We start from the raw sequence: 20063 nt of genomic DNA, 5'->3' as shown, positions 1-20063 counted from the left end.
ACACAAAGGGACCATAAATCCTCCTGGTGCCAAAGTACTGTTGGAATGCTTCATGAGTGCAAAGGCACAGGACAGAGGGTCTTGGCCAAATCAGAAGTAAAGTAAATCCGAGTGTGGCAGCCCATGCCTTTAATCCCAGCACTTTGGAGGCAGAGGCAGGCCGGTCTCTGTGAATCTGAGCCTGACCTCTTCTACAAAGTGAGTTCCAAAAGAGCCAGGGCTATGTAGAGACGCTATCTTAAAAAATGGGGGGGGGGGGAGTGGGAATTAAAAATATTTGCTTTGGGTATGGGGACCAAACAAGCAAAGATGTTTTTCTTCAGAGGCCTAGTGACTCGAGAACCTGTTCTTGCTCACAGTAGAGAAACTTTAGAAGCAGGGCTAGGGGGTGGCCGAGTTCCAGGTGAGGAGGCTGAGGCTCCCTCCAGGGCTGGAAACACAACCCGAGCCTCACACTCTGCATTTCCGGTTTGTGCACTCTGGCAGATTCACGCAGGGTCAGACAGTAAGACAGGTTGTGTTCCTCAGCTTCCTGAGCGGGCCCCCAGCAAGCCGTGACCTAGTCTGCAAGCTTGGCAGAGGACTGGAAGGAGCAGAACAGGGTGACGTCTGGCACCCTTGGAACCTCGATAGACCCAGGCTTCAGAGTGTGGCTGGAAGGGTTTAGGTTGCTGTGGCTCAGCCTGTACTTGGATACCACGGGATTGGGGAGGCTAGACCAGAGCCTGGGCTGGCCGATGTGGGACCTGAAGATGGTCATTATGTATTAGGCGGTTAATAATCATCTTATATGCCTTCAGTGGTTTTTATTTTCTTGGAGGCAAAGTCTTATGTAGCCCAGTCAGCCTTGAGCTCACTGTGACCAAAGACGACCTCCTAACTCTTCTGATCCTCCTGCCTCCACCTCCTGGGTGCTGGGAAAAAACAAGGGTATCATTATACCTGGCTTTATGATGCTAAAAACAAACACAGTGCTTCAAGCAGGCTAGGCGAGCACTCTCCCAACTGAGATCCCTGGTCTCTGAGATACTGCTACACAGCAAAGATTGCAGATGGGGGTCTGGCTTCCTTGAACCTGGTACAGCAGGCAGAATCCAGCCTCTTTTCTGTTTGACCTCCCCACACTGGCAGCTGGACCTATGCCAGGGTGCTTCTCCCTAAAACCTGCCTGGCTCCCTGTTTTCTTAGGGTAAAGAGCAAAATTCTTGTGTCATGGACTCTGAGGTCCTTCCCCTGTGCCTGCTCTAGCCTCCCAGCACACCTCAGAGTGCCCATCAAGAGTGTCCTGCCTCCCCACCTCCCTACCTCTTTTTGTGATAAACACCTCACTCATCAGATGTTAGCCCAGCCCAGCTCTGTGATCCAAATGCCCAGGCCACACAAATCATGGAATCTGTGTGCCAGAGGCTAAGCCCAGGTGGACATGAACTTTCGGTGCCAGCCCTCGTGCCAGCCACAACTTCTAGGATCTGGTCGGAGGCAGCTTGCTAGGTGTTAAGTAATGAAAGTCACCGGCAGAAAGAACCTTTTGAGAAAACTGGGGACCCTATAGATATAAAACTGCTTTACCCTTTGCAAAAACATACGGAATTCATTTCTCAGCTGTGGAGAGAGGCATTCATTCATTCATTCATTCATTCATTCATCACTGTCTCTGCCAGATGCTATCCAGGGTACCTCAAGGAACATAGTCCAAGGGCCACTTTCTAGCTGGAGAGACGTCATTTTGATTCGCAGCGGATCTCAGCCTTCCTAATGCTCTACGCTTTAATACAGTTCCTCGTGTTGTGGTGACCCCCAACCGTAAAATCATTTCGTTGCTATTTCATAACTGTAATTTTGCTACTGTTAGGAATCGTAATGTAAATATCTGATATGCGACCCCAAAGGATCGTGACCCACAGGTTGAGAACCACTGGTCTTGGTCAAACAAATCCAGACAGATGAGTTACCCGAGGCTGGGGTGATGGGGTTGGAGTAAGCCTGGAGCTCTCATGGGGACATGGGGTAGTGGAGTGGAGTGACAGGGACACACTGATGCCCTGGACTTCAGCCGCTCTCTCCCTGTCTCCCTGGCCAGGAAGGCAGACACACCCAAAGGTAGGACTCAGGCTATGTATAAAAGGCCCCACTTGGACGTGGGGACCCAGACCAAGGGACCCAAGTAAGTTGGGGTTGGAGGCCCCCAACTGTGGGTCTTCGGTGTTGGGGTTAGCTGTCCCTGTGGTCATCTGGGGAAGAGAGCATTTCAGCGAAGGGACAGACAGTGCAAAGGCCGTGGTCCCACAGACTGTGGCTTCAAAGGCAATGACCCCGTGGTAGCTCTATAATTCAGGGGAGCTCATGGCAGCTGAGTCCACTTAGTAAAATGACAGAGGAAAAAGTTCTCTGGGTTCTTTTTTATTTTTATTTATGTATTTTTTTTGTTTAATCTTCTTGTATTTTTCAGTGCTGGGAGCCCTAGTGTGTGCTAGACAAAATGCTCTGTCACTGAGCTCCATCCCCAGCCAGAACTTGGGATCTGAAGTCACGTGCACCTAGGGTGGGACTGCCGCGTGCCAGTGATGTGACCTCCACTTTTGGTGAGCATTAGCTTCATTGTGTTGGGTGGGGATAGGGATGGTGTCTTCCTCCTAAGGACTCAGTGATGCAGAAGGGGGCGTGGCAGTCTGCCCCAGGGAATCTTAGCAGATTTTTTTTTAATTTTTTAATTTATTTATTTATTAAAGATTTCTGTCTCTTCCCCGCCACCGCCTCCCATTTCCCTCCCCCTTCCCCAATTAAGTCCCCCCCCCTCAGCCCGAAAAGCAATCAGGGTTCCCTGTCCTGTGGGAAGTCCAAGGAACCCCCACCTCCATCCAGGTCTAGTAAGTTGAGCATCCAAACTGCCTAGGCTTTCACAAGTCAGTGTGTGCAGTAGGATCAGAAACCCATTGCCATTGTTCTTGAGTTCTCAGTAGCAGATTTTGTTAGCATGATTGCTATGTATAAAAGGCCCCACTTGGACGTGGGGACCCAGACCAAGGGACCCAAGTAAGTTGGGGTTGGAGGCCCCCAACTGTGGGTCTTCGGTGTTGGGGTTAGCTGTCCCTGTGGTCATCTGGGGAAGAGAGCATTTCAGCGAAGGGACAGACAGTGCAAAGGCCGTGGTCCCACAGTGTCTGGGGGACAGGGCCAGCAGGACGGTGTGACAACAGCAGAGCCAGGGAGAAAGAAAAAGATGGGGAGGGTAGTAGGACCATGGGACCAGATTGCCTATGGCTTTGCCACCCTTGTGAAGGCCTGGGATGGCTCTGTCTTCATGACATATGACAAGTGGCGGTAAGTGAAGGCAGGGTGACACGGGAGAGTAGTGAGGAGGCTCTTCCATGACCCCCATGAGAAATGGCGGTGGGTATGCCAGGGCCCCAGCAGGAGAAAGGGTGCAGTGGCAAAGGTGGACACAGACCACAGAGTCTGCCCTGCACCTGTCCTCCCTTCCTTATAAGAATTCACAACCGGGCGGTGATGGCGCACGCCTTTAATCCCAGCACTCGGGAGGCAGAGGCAGGCGGATCTTTGTGAGTTCGCAGCCAGCCTGGTCTACAGAGTGAGTTCCAGGACAGGTTCCAAAGCTACAGAAAAACCCTGTCTAGAAAAGCCTTTTAAAAAAATTGACAAAACACAAAATATTGAAATCTCCCTGAATTCAGTCTCCATCCCCTTGGAGTGGTCATGGCCAGCACCCTGTCACATGTTCCAATAGCTGTTTCTATGTACACACACAAGCACACACACACACGCGTCCACGGCACCTTCTAGGGAGTTCAAAGGGGGTCACGGCAGAAAGCAGTAGAGAAGCATTCACATCCCTGGCCGCTCACCCTTTGGAAGTGATTTTGGAAAATGCCCTCGCCACATGTTTTTCTCTCTGCATGGTTTCCACATGATTAGTTTCAGTTTAAATTTCCTCAGTTTTGGGGATTCTTGTGTAGTGACGAAGTATTTAAAAAAACTCAGTTAGCTTTTAAAGAGGCAAAGAGTAATATTCCTTGCTGGCTGTGTGTGTTGGCTAGTTTTATGTCAGCTTGACTCGTTTGGAGTCATCTGAGAGGAGAGAGCCTCAGTTGAGAAAATATCTCCATAACATCAGGCTGTAGGCAAGCCTGTAGAGCGTTTTCTTAATCAGTAATTGATGGGGGAGGGCCCAGCCCATTGTGAGTACATACACCCATGGGCCTGTGGTCCAGGTTTTTATAAGAAAGCAGGCTGAGCAAGCCGGTAAGCATCTCCCCTCCATGACCTCCCCATCACTTCCTGCCTCTAGGCCCCTGCCCTGCTTGAGTTTCCAGCCTACCTACATCCTGTGATGAACTCTGATATGGAACTGTGAGCAAAATAAACCCTTTCTTCTCCAAGTTGCTTTTGGTCCTGGTGTTTCATCCCATCAACAGAAACACTTAAGACAGAAACCAGTCCCAGGAGTGGGACATTGCTGTGACAGACCTGGCCATGTTTTGAGGAGGATTATGGAAGGACTTTGAACCTTTGGAAAAGAAAAGCCATCCAGTGCTCTAACCTTGGTTAACTGTTCTATGAGACCTGGAGAATATGAAATGTAATCCTAATTAATCTTATCAATTAAAAACCAGGAGTCAGGGGCTGGAGAGATGGCTCAGCGGTTAAGAGCATTGACTGCTCTTCCCGAGGACCCAGGTTCAATTCCCAGCACCCACATGGCAGCTCACAACTGTCTGAAAATCCAGTTCCAGGGGATCTGATACCTTCACACCAATGCACATAAAATAAAGTTAAATAAACCATAAAAAGATTTTTATTTAAAAAAAAAAACCAGGAGTCAGATATCTGGGTAAACGGTGGAAGATCAGAGAAGCAAAGGAGCAGCCACAGTTACCTGTTACCTCTCTGAACCCTCTGACTGCCAGGGCTGAGATCTTTCTGTCTCCACTCCACCTTATCACTTCCTGTCGCCTCTCTGTACAGATCTCCAGACTTCTATGGTTAACTCGTGGCTATCTCCGCCCTCTGATCTCCAGGCAAGCTTATTTTGTCAGAACACAAACAAAACAGAACAACAACTAACAGTACTGGGGAAAATGTAGACAATGAAGGCCTGGCTTCTGATTCCAGAGGGAAGTCTGAGGTTCCCTTACAGACTAGATCGGAGCCATTGCATAGTGTGAAAGAAGAATCTGTGGTTCTGGTCAGCTGGGGCTGAAGAATCAGCTGTGATTAACAAGAGACCAGAGCCACTAAAGTGAAACCTGTGCTTTGCTGGGCTAATTGATGCTGGTCAGCTGGGGCTGAGAAATTATCGGTGACTAAGAAGAGGCCAGCGTCACTGAGGTGAAATCTGGAAAGTGTTTTCTCAGAATCACCGTACAGAAGCTGTGGTTCAGAGGTGGCCGAGGTTGTACCTTGTGCTGGCAGCTGAACATGGTCCTGTGTCCTGTGTGAGAGTCTCCCAGGGGGCACTGGCTTTGAAGGCATGAAGGGATCATGGAGAGCAGCTGGGGCTTGGCACCGTGAGAGGCCAGATGCTGCCGCTGGTGCAGGTAGCCAGAGTTGAAGGCCCAAGATCGAAAGGGTCACCGAGAGAAGCTGAGGCTTGGCATGATGAGAGCCCAGGAGAGGCTATTGGTAGCAGCTCAGCCCAGCTGCAGCAGAGGACCCCAGCATATTGGCGATACCAGTACTATAGTACACAGTGATTTTTTAGTAGGAAAAAGATAAAGTTTAAGATGAACACGCCTTGCTTTCAATGAAGGCCCAAAAGATAGGCAAACAGATCACCAGACAAAGGAGAGGCACAGACATCCAGACACACAGGGGATGATTCCCAATGAAGGCCAATGGCCAGGCATAGTAACTGATGTCTGTAATCTTAGCAGTCAGGAGACCTGGGAGGCAGAGGCAGGTGGATCTCTGCAAGTTTGGGTCCAGCCTGATCTACATAGTGAATTCTAGGCCAGTCAGAGCTACATGGTGAGTCTCTATCTTAAAAAAAGATGTCAAGTTTGAGGATAGCCTAAGCAACTTAGTGGAATCGATCTCATAATGTTTGTGTGTGTACATGTGTGCATGTAAAGGGGAAGGAGAAGGTTTAGCTAGGTGGTAGAGCTCTTGCCTAGCATGTGTGAGGCCATGCTGCAAACAATGGCCAGACTGGAGTTCAAACTGTTTGACATGTGAGGGTGTCCTGGGTGGGAATCATCCCTGGGTGACTTCATACACTAACCCCCTCTCCCTTTCCCATCTGATGTCCAGTTGGGGTGTGAGAAGTTTCCCATCTAAACTCAGCTCTTTAACTTGTTCACGAATCGGTGTTTTCTGAGAAACTGCCCTGCTGGATGCTTCATGGACCCAGCGAGCTGCAATGCAGAGAGATAACTCCTGCCTATGGCAGCCAGGCTAACCCAGGGAACAGGTGTAGTCACAGCCCAAGGCACAAGGACATCCATGAGATAATCTGAGCGGCACCTGGCACTCTGAGGGAGAGGGACCACTAAGTGAGGGCTGCGTGCTGCCGTGCTGGGTCAGGCGTCTGAGTGAATCAAGAGCACAGCCTAGGCTAACTGCTCCTTCTCCCACGGTTCCAGGCTCCACACCCTCTGGACCTGTGACTGGTTTTTCTGGTTTGGTCTCTAGCGCAATTTGCATATTTCCTTGAGGAACCCTCTGAAGTTGAACAGCCTCTCCTGAGAAAGGGACGCCCACATTGGCTCTCCAGAATTGGGTAAGGTCCCCAGAGGTTTCCTTTGCTGCAGGTCCTTGGCATTATCTAAAGTCTCTTTCTAGCCTAGAGTCCCCATGAGGGGAACCATTGTCTGTCTGTCTTGGCACACTCACCCCTATGTCCCCACCAGACACCCTGATGTCTGGCACCTGCTAAGTGCCAGTACTTGCTTCTTAAATCAATAGCTGGTTAGTTTGTAGTGGGCATGGATGCTTCTAATTGTCTTGGACCCTAAGGAAAGACCTTTAGGTTTCTCTGCGTGCTCCTGATGGAATTCTTTTGACTTGTGTTTCAAAATCATGTTGAATGTAAAGGAAGTTACAGAATTAATACTTGGAAGGACCTGTGTTCCCTCACCCACTCCACTGGCTTTGAACATGAGAAAAGCCTTCCCTGGACCATTGGGCCCTGCATTGGGCCCTGCATGGTCCCTGTGACAGCTCCCCTCAGTGTCTCATCAGTTAGACCATCCACCATACCCAACCACCTGCAGAGCCCTGGCTTCCCTGGAGAATCTCTTTGAGTCTATGAAATCCTGTCTCTCTTTTGCCTTGAGGCCTGCCACACACTGTGCCCTCTGCACAGGACATGCCCTCTGGCCCACCCACCCCATCTGATTTTTCTTGTTTGTTCTTCAGGTCTCATCCTAGTCCTTGTCTTTGCTAACTCCGGCTTTGTTTTGGTATGCCTCCATCTCTCATGTTACTAGTACAGTGTTTATCCGCCCCCACCCCCTTTCTGAGTCAGGGTTTCACTATGTAGTCCTGGCTGTCATGGACTCGCTCTGTAGACCAGGCTGGCCTCGAACTCACAAAGATCCGCCTGCCTCTGTCTCCCAAGTGCTGGGATTAAAAGACAGGCACCACACCCAGCTCTTTCCTGGCTTCTTTAGTGCACCGGACCTGAGTGTGAATCTTGGTTCCTCCCCTTTTTTTCTTTTTGAAGATTTAAAATTTTTTATGTGAATGTGTGTACCTGAATGTATGTATATGCACCATGTGTGTACAGAGGCCAGAAGGCACCAGATATCCTAGAATTGGAGTCACAGGTGATTGTGAGCCTCCATGTCCATGCTAAGAACCAAATCTAGGTCCTCCGCAAGAGCAGCAAGGGCTCTTAACCACTGAGCCATCCCTCAAGCTCCCCTCCCCAGCTCACTTCTGTAACTTTGACCTTGTTACTTGACCGTGGTGTCACTGTGTGTTATGTTATGTTAAACACTGTGTGTATGTTATTATCTGTCTCCCAGCAGCATGGAAGCCTCTCCATTCTTCAAGAAGTGTGTTTGATGCCTGCAGTATTCTAAAACAGAGAAAGCTTGGGCAAATAGCAGGGCCGCCATCTGTCTAAGGCAAGGGAAGGAAGATTCAGACGCTGGAGTAGAGGAGAGAAGTAGAGGCTTGGACTCAAAAGTCTGAGTCAGGTCTATCACTCATCCACTTTGTAACATTGGGGAAAAGGCATGGCCTCCCTGAGCCCACCCCTCAGTTGCAGGAGGGAATCCTACTGCCTCATTCCCTCCCTCCTTACAAGCATGGTGTGTGTGAGAATTAAATGGATTAGAGCGTGCTTTACAAACTGATTCGCTGTTTGAAAGTATGAATATTTCAGACACTGATCTAAGCCCAATTTACTCTGAGTGAAGTTGGTATTTAAGTGCGTCCTTTAAAAAAAGTTAATTGCTGGGTGGTGGTGGTGCACCGCTTTAATCCCAGCACTGAGGAGGCAGAGGCAGGTGGATCTCTGAGTTTGAGGTCAGCCTGGTCTACAGAGTGAGTTCCAGGACAGCCAGGAATACATAGAGAAATTGAGTCCCAGAAAAAAAAAAAAGTTTGTTGCTTTTAACTATGTTTTGAAAATTAATACATTATTGGTTGTGGACAGATGAGCAATATATATGTATATATATTTCATATATATAACTCATCTATGAGTCCATCAATATAATTTACATATAGTAGCTATATATAAAGTGAGTAAATATATATTACTCATTATATATCTAATGTATAATGTATATAATATATATATATTTTTTATCAGCTGGATGAGAACAAACCTATGGCTTGAGAACAGTGTGGGGCTGGCTATTAAACTCAGAAGTTCTTAGAATCATGACCATTGTTTAAAACAGAGACAGTGGCCCAGAACTTAGCCTGGCTTCTGTCAGTCTGCCACTTGCTGGCTGTGTGACCCTGGCCCAGTGGCTTCTCCTCTGAGGCTGTCTGAGGATATACAACCTGTGCTTTATGGTCCTTCTTACCACCTGGAATTAGAATCCCAGCCCCAGTGCTCAGGGACTGTTGAAGACCCACCTTGACAAAAATGTCTCTTGCCAGAGTAGGGGGCGTGGGGATTTAGAAATATAAGTAAAGAATACAGAGATGCATAAAAATAATAAGACAGAAACCATAGAAAATACCACGAGGGCATTCCAGTGATTACTGAAATTTCCCAAGTTTATTTTTCCACAGCTTTTATATTCAGTGTAGGGGGTGGGGGGGGAATGTAACAAAAGACTTTATTAACATGATACAAAGGACAACTCAGTCAGTCCCTCTAACACTCTGAGATATCAAATCATTAGCATTTTGCTGTTTAAGCAGTAAAACTGCTCTCGGCCAAGATCCTGAAGGCAGCCACTCCCGAGGTGACGCAATCGTTACAAAAGAAGGAGCAGAAGTACCATCTGTACATCCTGACCACCCGTCAGGATGGCATTGGCCTACTTGTGTAAGCTGTTTCAATGTTAAAAGAAAATCAAGCAATCACATCCTGAGTTGGGTGCTTGTCAACCATTTGAGCAACCTTCAACTCTCTGACTGACAGGCAAGGTGGAAACGGGCCCACATTTTTGGGCCTCCACAGGGACAGACAGTTTAGTCTTACAGATTAGGTCTATATATCCCAGGATGACCTCCAGCTGTGTATAGCCGGAGGTGACCTTAAACTTGGGACCCTCCTGCCTCTGCCTTCCAGGTACTATGATTACAGGTGTGTCTCCCACACCTGGCATATGCAGCAGTATAGGAGATGGATCAGGGCCCAGTGCATGCAGGGCAAGCACACAGCATATTCCTAGCCCAGTATTAGCTTTTATTATTTATTGTATCCATGCTGTGTTCCACATACATATACATATACACACACATGTGTATACTAATATGTATGTATATACACACACACACACACATACACACAGAGGCCAACTATTCCATGTATGTGTGTTTATACCTGTCCTGCACTAAGGAGGCTAGCTTCAAACTCACAAAGATCCACCTGCCTTGGTCTTCCAAATGCTGGAATTAAAGATGTGCACCCTGTCCCCATTCCCTGGACTGTATGTGAATAGAGCCCATCTTGTAATCCCAGCGTGGGATGCAGAGATAGAGAGTGAGTTCAAGGTCATCTTCAGCCATGTAGCAAGTTTGAGGCCAGCCTAGGCTGCAGAGACCCATCTCAAACCAAGGTACTGAACAAAAAGCCATCATTTTGGTGACACTAATACGTCAGTCCCTTCTTTTACGGTTGATGTTCTGTGGTCTTGTTGCGTAGCTTAGGCTGACTGGGAACTCGCAGTCCTCCTGCCTCGACCTCCCTCATGCTGAAGGACCCTCAAGCACCACCAAAGTTTATGCTGGGTGACTTTTGTGTCCCCCTCTAGTAATCTCTGCCTTCCCCTGGAAGCTTCTCACTGGGATTCTGTCTTGCAGGGCTGGGAATGGCCACATGGATCAGGCCACACCCGAAGCAGCCTCTGGCAGCAGAGCCAGCTGCGGAAGGGGAGTCTCAGCAGCCCCTGGGCCGAGAGCTGACCGAAGCCAACCGCTTTGCCTATGCTGCCCTCTGTAGCATCTCTTTGTCAGAGCTGTTTCCAGAGCCCGAGCAGAGGTGAGCTTTTAAGTCTCTCAGAGGGAAGGCCCTTTCAGGGAGGGGCATCTCAAGAGGCAGTTAGCTGCCAAGGTTAGTTGGCCACAGGGGGATGAGATGCCCCTTGTCTAGTTATCTCTCATGGATGCTGTTCCCAAGTTTCTTTTGAGCTCCGACTGGACACCAGGCACAATTTTCAGTTCACAAAAGGCCTTGTGTATATGATAAATGAGACAGATCCATTCCTCCCCTCAAGCGGGTCACTGTCTACAGAAGACAAGTGATTTATTCATCCTTTATGTGTGTTTATTGTGCACTTACCATGTGCTGGGCATAGTGCCAGCCTTGCAGGTGAAACTGAAGAGCACGAGACCTGGCTCCTGATCCCTCCTGGTGCTTAGATATGACGGTGGCAAGCAGAGATGAGAAGGGGCCATGTTAGTATTTGATGTCTGTCACTGTTGCTGCCTATCAGTGTGGGCTTCGGTCATGCATTTGGCAGCCGTGGAATGAGATGGTTAGGAGCCTGCAAGGTTGCAAGGATGGGGGTTGGGGCATGGAGGGGGTTCACAGTAGAGTCTGTCTGCAGGGCAGAGCAGACATGAGAGCCTGCTTAATTTAGGGGGAGGGAGAAGCAGGAGCTAACAGACTGACCCTGAGGAAGGAAAGAGCCTAGAGGCGAGAGATGTCTCTGTGGAAGGGACCACACCGTCTGACATTCCCCCAAACCCTCAATGACCTCCTGACTATACTGCCTGACAGCCTGGGGTGGCCTCTGAGTGGCCTTCCCCAAACTGCCATCACCCCGTCAGGGCAGTCAGGGCCACTGTTCTGCATAGGACACCAGCTGCTTCCCCCAGTCCTCTCGGTAGATTGTGTCCCAGACTCACTACCCCTGCACCCTGAGCTCCTTGGAAGGTCACCTTTCAACCCCAGGACCTTCCCATAGTTCAGTGAAGCCCTGGCCCTTAGTGAAGTCCCTGAGAAAAATTGACAGCAACTGCTGGATTTGGAAGCACGGGAACCTTCCACAGATTCACGCTCAGCTCTCGTCACATCCTATAACTTTGGGAGGGTGGCCTAAGCAGGTGGGGAGGGGACCAGCAGTCTGGATTACCACCACAGTGCCTAGCACACAGTAGATACTCAGTCTGCATCTGTAGGATCAACACCACAGTGCCTAGCACACAGTAGGTACTCAGTACATTCACCAACTCTGCACCTTACTCCCTTTGCCCTAGTTTATAGCAGTCTTTTTCTGTCCCACCAGCCAGCTCCCAAACTACACAGAGACTTATTAATTATGAAAGCACGGCCTTAGCTTAGGCTTGTCCTATGAGCTCTTATAACTTAACCCATTGTGACTTTTTACCGTGTTTCATCTTGCACCTCCTGTTTCCTCGCTATCTGGTTGCCAACTCTGCCTTTGTTCTTCCCAGAGTCCTCTCTGTCCCCAGAAGTCCCACCTATCCTCTTCCTGTCTAGCTATTGGCCATTTGGCTCTTTATTACATCAATCACAGCAGATACATCTTCACACAGTGTGCAAACATCCCACAACACTGGTTTCCTCGAAGTGTGAGGACACGTCAATCACAGCAGATACATCTTCACACAGTGTGCAAACATCCCACAACACTGGTTTTCTCGAAGTGTGAGGATAACAGCGGAACCTCTTTCTGCAGCCAGGGAACTTTTGGGTACGAGTTCTAAAACAGAGCTAAAAGAATAAGTGGTAGATTTCTTTATGTGCTAAAAACAAACAAACCAAAGGTAGATAATTCCCAGTTGATGGCTGCCCCAGAGGCACTTGCTAATTTATAAGATTCCTGATCACAAAATAGCTGCTTCAGTTTGTCTTCACAGGACCAGGCCCAAGGCCGGAGGAAAGACAGTCTTTCCTAATCTCCCTTGACCCCTTCTACTCCACCCCTTCCCCAAGGCTTCCTTTTGTGTCATTGGTAAGATCCAGTCACATGGCCAAACTTCAGCCTTGGGGTGGGGACGGGGAGGAGAGTGTTCAGCTTTTGCCATCATCGGAGAAACAACTGGCACTGCATTGATGTCACAGGGGGCAGCAGGGCAGGGGATGTGCACAGATGGCCTCTGAAGAACCTGGCTCAGAGTTACAGCCCTGCATCAAACTGGGCGTGGGGACACAGGATGGCAGTACCAGCACCTGTGATGTAAAGGCAGGAAGATCGGGAGCTCAGCATCATCCTCCCCCACAAAGTAAATTTGAAGCCAGCCTGGGCTACACGAGACCCTGTTTCAAATGATGCTGATGATGTCGTTGCCATTGCCATAGCCTCCATATGGCAGCGAGAAACATCTGGATACGCTGCTCCCCGGCATCTTAGTCGCTTTCCTCTTCCTGCGACAGGAGCATCACGACCAAGGCCACCTGTGAAGGAGAGCGTTTGATTGCCCCTGTGGTTTCAGAGGGTTAGAGTCCACGCTGGCAGAGCAAAGGCATGGCGGCAGGAACAGTGGAGAGCTCACCTCTCAAAGCAGGAGGCAGAGAGCCCCTTAAAGCTCACCCCTGGTGACACACCCCCTCTAACAAGGCCACACCTCCCAGTTCTTCCTCAAGAGCCACCAACAGGGGACCAAGTATTCAGGTTCCTGAGACTTCTAAGGGACATCTCATTCTCATCCACACCACCTCACCAGGCAGGCCCAGGTCTGTCTCCTACAAGAGTTCACCTCAACATCTACTCCGTCCCTTGCATGTACCAAACCTGGGAAGCCGCCATCTTCCCAAAAGCTCTCCTAAACTGAGCCACCTCCACCACCCCCACCCCCTTCACCATCACCACCACCTCCCCCACCACCTCCACCACCACCTCCCCCACCACCTCCACCACCACCTCCCCCACCACCTCCACCACCACCTCCCCCACCACCTCCACCACCACCTCCCCCACCACCTCCACCATCACCTCCACTTCCCCACCACTGCCACCTCCACCACCACCTCCCCCACCCCCTTCACCTCCACCACCACCTCCCCCACCCCCACCCCCTTCACCATCACCACCACCTCCCCCACCACCTCCACCACCACCTCCCCCACCACCTCCCCCACCACCTCCACCATCACCTCCACTTCCCCACCACTGCCACCTCCACCACCACCTCCCCCACCACCTCCACCATCACCTCCACCTCCACCACCACCTCCCCCGCCCCCACCCCCTTCACCATCACCACCACCTCCCCCACCACCTCCACCATCACCTCCACCTCCACCACTGCCATCATCATCACCATCACCACCACCACTTCCCCACCACTGCCACCACCACCAACAAAGGATCCCCCAAAAGCAGGTCTTGATTACCCCAACTGCAGGCCTGTCCTGGCCACTGCTGAAAGGACACTAGGGGTATGAATTCTGTTCCCATGACCCCCAGCATTCTCCCTGGGCTCCCCAGTTCCCCCACTGTTTCCCATGCTGTATGCCAAGTTGCTGCTCCTCTGAATTTTAAGGCAGAGCACATTTTTTTTGAACTCTCTGCCTTTCTGAAGCCCCGACAGGCTGCTGGGCTCCCCGTTATCTTGAGAAAACATTCAGTGGCCGGTTTTTTTTTTTTTGGTCCTCCTGAGACATCAAAGCAAGCGTCTTGAATATTTATTTCTTATCTGTCCTCTGAGTGTCCCAGATGCTGCTCCATACAATTGATTCAATTTATTCACAATATACAGCCAGGCGGGCAGGGAGGAAGCTCAGCGGTGGAGTGCCTGCCCAGAATGCGTGCGGCGCAGTCCCTGCACCACAGGAAAAGAAAGACAAATGAAAGAAAAAAGACCAAAATAAAACCAAAGAAGCAGTATAGAGACAGGTGCAGCAGCTCCAGGCTCATACCTCTATCCTGCTGCATACTCTCGGGCAGGAGAAATCACATGTTCAAGGCCAACCTGGGCTATATGCTGAGACCACATCTCAAAAAAAGTCAAAACTGGTTGGGTATACAAAGTTCTGCAAAACTCCTTTTGCCAAGGCTCAGGTATTTTTGCTTCTCAGGCTGTGGCTGTGTCAGTTATTCAACCTCAGTCTTGTAGCCTGTTTGTAGCCCCAAGAGCATGGCTGTGTGTCAATAAAACTTTATTCATAAAAGCAGGCTGGGGGCAGATTCCTGAATGCTATAGTTTGTATTTCATGAGGGGAAGAACTTTAGAGAAAGAATAAGGAAGCCTTGCCTGTGTTCCCCTTTGGGACCCTGGTGAGCTTGAACCCCAAAGCCAGGTGCCCTACCTGTAAGAAAGGGAGTGACCAGCACATGATGACCCTAGGTGACAGAGTTGCTAGAGAGGGGCTGGCTCCATGGCAGGTAAGCACAGCAGTGGGGGTACAAGATGAATGTCTGAGACATGTCTGGATCTAGGTTGCCATATCTGGGGGGACAGAGGTTGACACAAGACCTTCCTGACCTCCTGGGGCTGTGGTAGGAATTCAAGTCTCTGTATGGAAAGACAGCGCAGGCAGACTTAGCTGTGTGACGAGCGTTGCTGCCTTTGCTCTTGCTGTCGTGCTGGGGATGGAACCTGAGGCCTGGTGCACACTGTGCTTGCCCTTCACCACTGAGCTAAATTCCCAGCCCGTCATTGCCTTATTTCTGTGTACGTCCGCCCTATCAACCAGAGTCACAGTAATTGCCAAGGCCCTGTTTACCAAGGCCCTGCCCATCTGACATACAACTGAACTTTTCACTTGCTATGTGGCAACACACGCACACACACACACACACACACACGCATACACACACTTCCACTCGACGGTTGTGCTGTTTAGTTCTGTCAACATGACAATGCCTATAATCACCTAGAAAAGTCTTCATGAAGAACTGTCTAGATGTCGGTGACTTACGGCTGTCTGTGGAGGACTGTCTCATGGTTCATTGCTGTAGGAAGAGGCCAGTCCACTGTGGGCAGCACCATTCCCTCTGCAGGGGGTTCTGAACGGTGTGAGAGGAGAGAGCTAGCTGAGAGCAGCTAACAGGAAGGATCCATGGACTCGGTCCATCTCTGCTTATGACCGTATATGCGATGTTTTAAGTTCCTGTCTTGACTTCCGCGCCATGATGGACTGTAACCTGGAATCACAAGCCAGATAAACCTTCTCTTCCTGAAGCTGCTTTTCATCGGGATATTTTATCACAGCAAGGGCAAGCGGAACTACAGCAGCCATTGTAGAACTATGTCGGTCAGTAGTGCCTCCCATGTGGACAGATAACCAATTCTGTTGATCTTTCCAGCGACCCTGTGAACTAGGTTTTCTCGTTGTCACAACTATTTTGTATATTAAAACTCTGAGGCATAGAGGGATGGAGTAACTGATGCCAGGATCACACAGCTGGGGGCAGCGCCAGTGGCTCTGCTCTTTAAACTTGTGCTCCTGTGACAAGATAGTTCTTTGGGCCCAAGCCTTCCTGGGCAGGCGGCAAGCTAGACTACTCCCTTGGCCCTTAGCCATTCATCTTTTACATTGACTGCTCTAGTCAGCTACTTACTCATATTCCTGGAAACATCCTGTCCACACCAGCCACCTGCCCCTCCCGGGATGACCCAGAGGGAAGTGCCTTATCTATCACGAGGCCATCACAGGAGATAACATTTACTGCAGGTGTGCAGATGCCACACGCTGCTCCTGAAATTTTATCTTCTTGTTTAATTCCTGGGGTGGGTCCCGATGTCACCCACATTTTACAGCCTTAGAAAATACGAAAGGTTAAGTGGGGACTCTGAGGATTTCCCAAGAAGGCCACACGTCATGGTCCAACTCTCACCCTTCTCTCTGTTGTCTCCCCCGGACACCTGTCTATCAGTTACAATGCTGACTAACATCGCTCAGGCATTTTCTGCTTGCTGTGTTCTACTCTGTGAAACTGGCCTCTTGAACCTATTTTACAGTTAAGAGTTAAGGACTCTGAGACACAGAGCTGCATTGCCTGAGATTCTGTCTGGACCATCTCTGTGCTTCTGGACCCTAGTCACAGGCTGACTTATGTGGCCCTGTCCATCCACCATGGGCCCCTCCAGGCCATGTTCCCCAGAGGGCTGGGCTCTAACTACATCTCCTTATAGCTCCTTCTGCACAGAATTTGTGAAGGACCTGGTGAAATGGCTGCATTTGTCCGAAGTCGTCCTACCAACCATGACCGCCTTCGCCAGCGGCCTGGGAGGTGAAGGAGCCAACATCTTTGCTCAGACTCTACTGCAGGACCCCATCCTGAAAGGAGACCCCTCAGCAATCACTCAGGTGCGCTGGTCCCTGGGTGGCAGCTCACAACCATCTACAACTCCAGCTCCAGAGGCCCTGACGCCCTCTTCTGGGCCCCGTGGGCACTGCACACATGTGCTACACATACATGCATACCACTAGAAGGGAACTAACAAGGAAGCTAACCATACCCAGAAAATACAGGAAACAGATAACATCCCACTAGCAAACCTCAAAAAGGGGAAACACACAACCACTATCAAACACCCATACACATAAAATAAAATTTTAAAAACCTTAAAAAAATATTCTAGCCCCCCCCTCCCAACTGGAAGTCTTGAAAGCACTTCTGGTTGTATGTACTTTGAACATGGGGCACACTCAGCCTGTGTCACCTGCCCCAGGAGGTTGTTTGAGAATTAAATGTCTCAATGTCTGTAAAGGCGAGATCTCATTTTAAGTACTCTGAGCGTTAAATGCATAGTGATGGTTTCCGCCATGAAAATTCAACATCAGCTGTGATCATCACTGTAATATAGGACGATGGGTATTGAACTGGGTGGTGGGCTGTCAGCACTTCACTGATAACTGTCTCCTTTCCCCACAGGACCTTCTGAGCTTCTCACTCAAGGACGGTAAGTGGATTTGCTGCCTTCGTGAGCTGGGTGCAGGGCGGCCGGTGACCACACCACACCTGTGTTCCCCCAAGTGTGTTTTTGATGAGCACTGTGTGATATTGACGGGGCATATTTCATTTCTACCTCATAACCCTCAAGTCTGTCCCTTCCTCACCACTCAGCATCCTGGGGCCACCTCGGTGACAGCTGGGGTCTCCTCCAGCCACCCTCTCCGCTTATATCTCAATGATATTCCAGAGGACTGCCTGGCTACCCTTGTCTCCCTGCCTCATACCCATCAAGGGCTTCCAGCACATTCCATATGGCCCCGAAGCCCTGGTGGGCTTCTCATCCTCTCTCGTGCCTCCCCAGTCAATATAGTCAAGTCCCAGCCCCAAGGGTGGCCTGTACCAGCTGTGGCTCCTTGTAGCTCCCTGGGTGTCTGATGCTCTTTGCACCTTGGAGTCTTTGCACACAACCCTCCCCTCACCCTTTTGTACATTCTTCAGGCTGGGTATCATGACTTACCGTCCTTGGTCCACCCACTGGCTCTGCCCTTACCTCCTTCCACTCAGCCCTCACCTGCCCTGGAGACAGAACGTCTGACAAAAGCAACTTACAGATGGCGCATGGTGGGGTTGATTTTGGCTCACAGTCTGAGGGCACAGCCCACCACGGTGGGGAAGACATGGGAGCAGGAGACGGAGGTAGCAGCTTCCATTCCATCCACAGTCAATGCCGACTCCCTGTCTGTTCTTTTTATTCAGTCCAAGCCGGCAGCCATGGGCTGCCCACTCGGGGTGACTTTCCTTCCTCCGTTAAACCTTCTGGAAACACCCTCACAGACATGCTCGGAGGTTATGCAGTAACGACTAACCCTCCCAATACCACCCCTCCTCAATGTGATAACCCCACATGTAATTTTTAGTGATGACATTCTACTTGTGATGCCAACGTCTGTGGCTGTCTCATGATGCACCGTGTATTTAGTTCATTTTATCAGTTCTGACAGCGCTCAAAAGCCCGGAGTCCTTTCTGATGCTCAAGGTGATTTTAACTATAAATCTCTGTAAAAACCACAATAAGTTATGGTGGTGGCTCACACCTTTAATCCCAGCAGAGGCAGTGAATCTCTGAGTTCAAGTCCAGCCTGGTCCATGGAGTGAGTTCCAGGACAGTAGGGATACATAGAAACCCTGTCTCAGAAGGAAAATAAAAAGTTATATACTCCCAGTATACAAAGGCACAGAGTAAGCGTTCCCATTCCAAGGAAGGAATGGGGGCAGAGAAAGGATAGAATGGGCCCAATCCGGACCAAAGCCCAGAGGACAAAGAACATATCCTGTCACCCCATATGTGACATCCCAGAGCTCTCGGTGGTCCCTCCTCAGGTAACTCCTGTGCTCCAGCGAGCTTCAGCAACTGCACCTCTCCCGTTCTCACCTGCAGCAGAGATCTCTGCTGGCTACACTTCACTGTGAATTCCAGCTTTCCTTGGCATACGTCCTGTGGTCTTGGTCTTCTCCACCCTTCTTTGGGTCTCTGTTGGATTTTAGGGTTCACCATCACGGCTCCACCAGTGGTGTCTCAGAACCTCTCCCAGGGGATCTAACTGCCACAAATCCCCTAGAGCGCTCAGCTTTCTGGTGCTTGAGTGCAAGCTTCCATGAGCCTCGGGCAATGTGCACACACCTACTGTTGGGTTTCTATGGCCTTGATGAGGCACTGTGCTCCAACTGGGGAGGAACGGGTTTGTTTTGCTTATACTTCCACATTGTAATTCATCGTTGAAGGAAGTCAGAACAGGAACTCACACAGACCAGGAACCTAGAGGCAGGAGCTGGTGCAGAGGCGATGGAGGGGTGCTGCTTACTGGCTTGTTCAGCTTGATTTCTTGTAGAAACCAGGACCACCAGCCCAGGGGTAGCATCACCCCACCAATCACTAAGAAAATGCCCTACCGCTCAATATTATGGAGGCATTTCCTTCATGAGGTTCCCTCCTCTCGGATGACTTTAACTTGTGTCAGCAACCTGAAGCTACCCAGCTGCTAAAACAGCTGTCAGCTCCTCCGTACACCTAGTGCCTGAACCCGGAAAGTCACTTCTAGGAAGTTGAGTTCAAGCTGAGAAAGCCTCTTGACATTCAGTTTGGGCTTTTTTTTTTTTTTTTCAAATAAAATTGCATTTTCCCAAGTTGGAGCCTTCGGTAGATGAGATCTTCAGACTCTCCAGAATGGCCCATTACACCCAGCTTATGGCGTTCTAGAGTTCTCTAGCCTGCAGTTCAGATTCTCCTGGTCCTGGAAAGCTACCCAAAGGCCCATGAGCCATATTGTGAGGTACAAGGATAGCCTTCCTTATCAATATGCATTTCTTCCATCCATTGTATTCTTATTGCTATGGCAAAGAACCTGAACAGAAACAACCTAAGGGTACTCTCCTGGTGGGAGAGACACCCAAGAAAGGGATTTCCCAGGGTGAGGCTCACCCATCGCTTTGCAGGTGTTTGGACTCCTGGGGTCTCCCCAGCTGTGGGAAATTCAACTGCATGAGTTATTACTATGGGGGACTGCTTTTCCCTGTGTTTTAGTTTAAAATAGAGTATTGGAGCCGGAG

General features: G+C 49.8%; 1 protein-coding gene and 1 pseudogene across 7 annotated transcripts in view; both read left to right on the top strand.

The window, feature by feature from the left end:
- Positions 1–20063, top strand: part of Tmco4 (transmembrane and coiled-coil domains 4) — a 74643-nt gene that overhangs the window by 1657 nt on the left and 52923 nt on the right. For 2 of the 7 annotated variants that reach the window (XM_041653191.1, XM_041653194.1), the window contains exons 2-6: positions 2450–2582; positions 6600–6736; positions 10450–10627; positions 16693–16867; positions 17436–17463. In XM_041653191.1, the coding sequence (XP_041509125.1) occupies positions 10458–10627; positions 16693–16867; positions 17436–17463 (373 nt within the window). In that variant the 5' untranslated portion in view covers positions 2450–2582; positions 6600–6736; positions 10450–10457. The remainder of the gene's footprint in view (positions 1–2449; positions 2583–6599; positions 6737–10449; positions 10628–16692; positions 16868–17435; positions 17464–20063) is intronic. The other 5 variants (XM_041653198.1, XM_041653197.1, XM_041653193.1 and 2 more) reach the window with 4 other exon arrangements.
- On the top strand, positions 19880–20029 carry LOC121448981 (annotated as a pseudogene).

Source organism: Microtus oregoni, unplaced genomic scaffold (assembly GCF_018167655.1).
Source record: "Microtus oregoni isolate MIOR12 unplaced genomic scaffold, Mior012 000005F_ref0000423, whole genome shotgun sequence".
NCBI classification, from domain to species: Eukaryota; Metazoa; Chordata; class Mammalia; order Rodentia; family Cricetidae; genus Microtus; species Microtus oregoni.
This window is presented reverse-complemented; position numbering and strand designations above follow the sequence as displayed.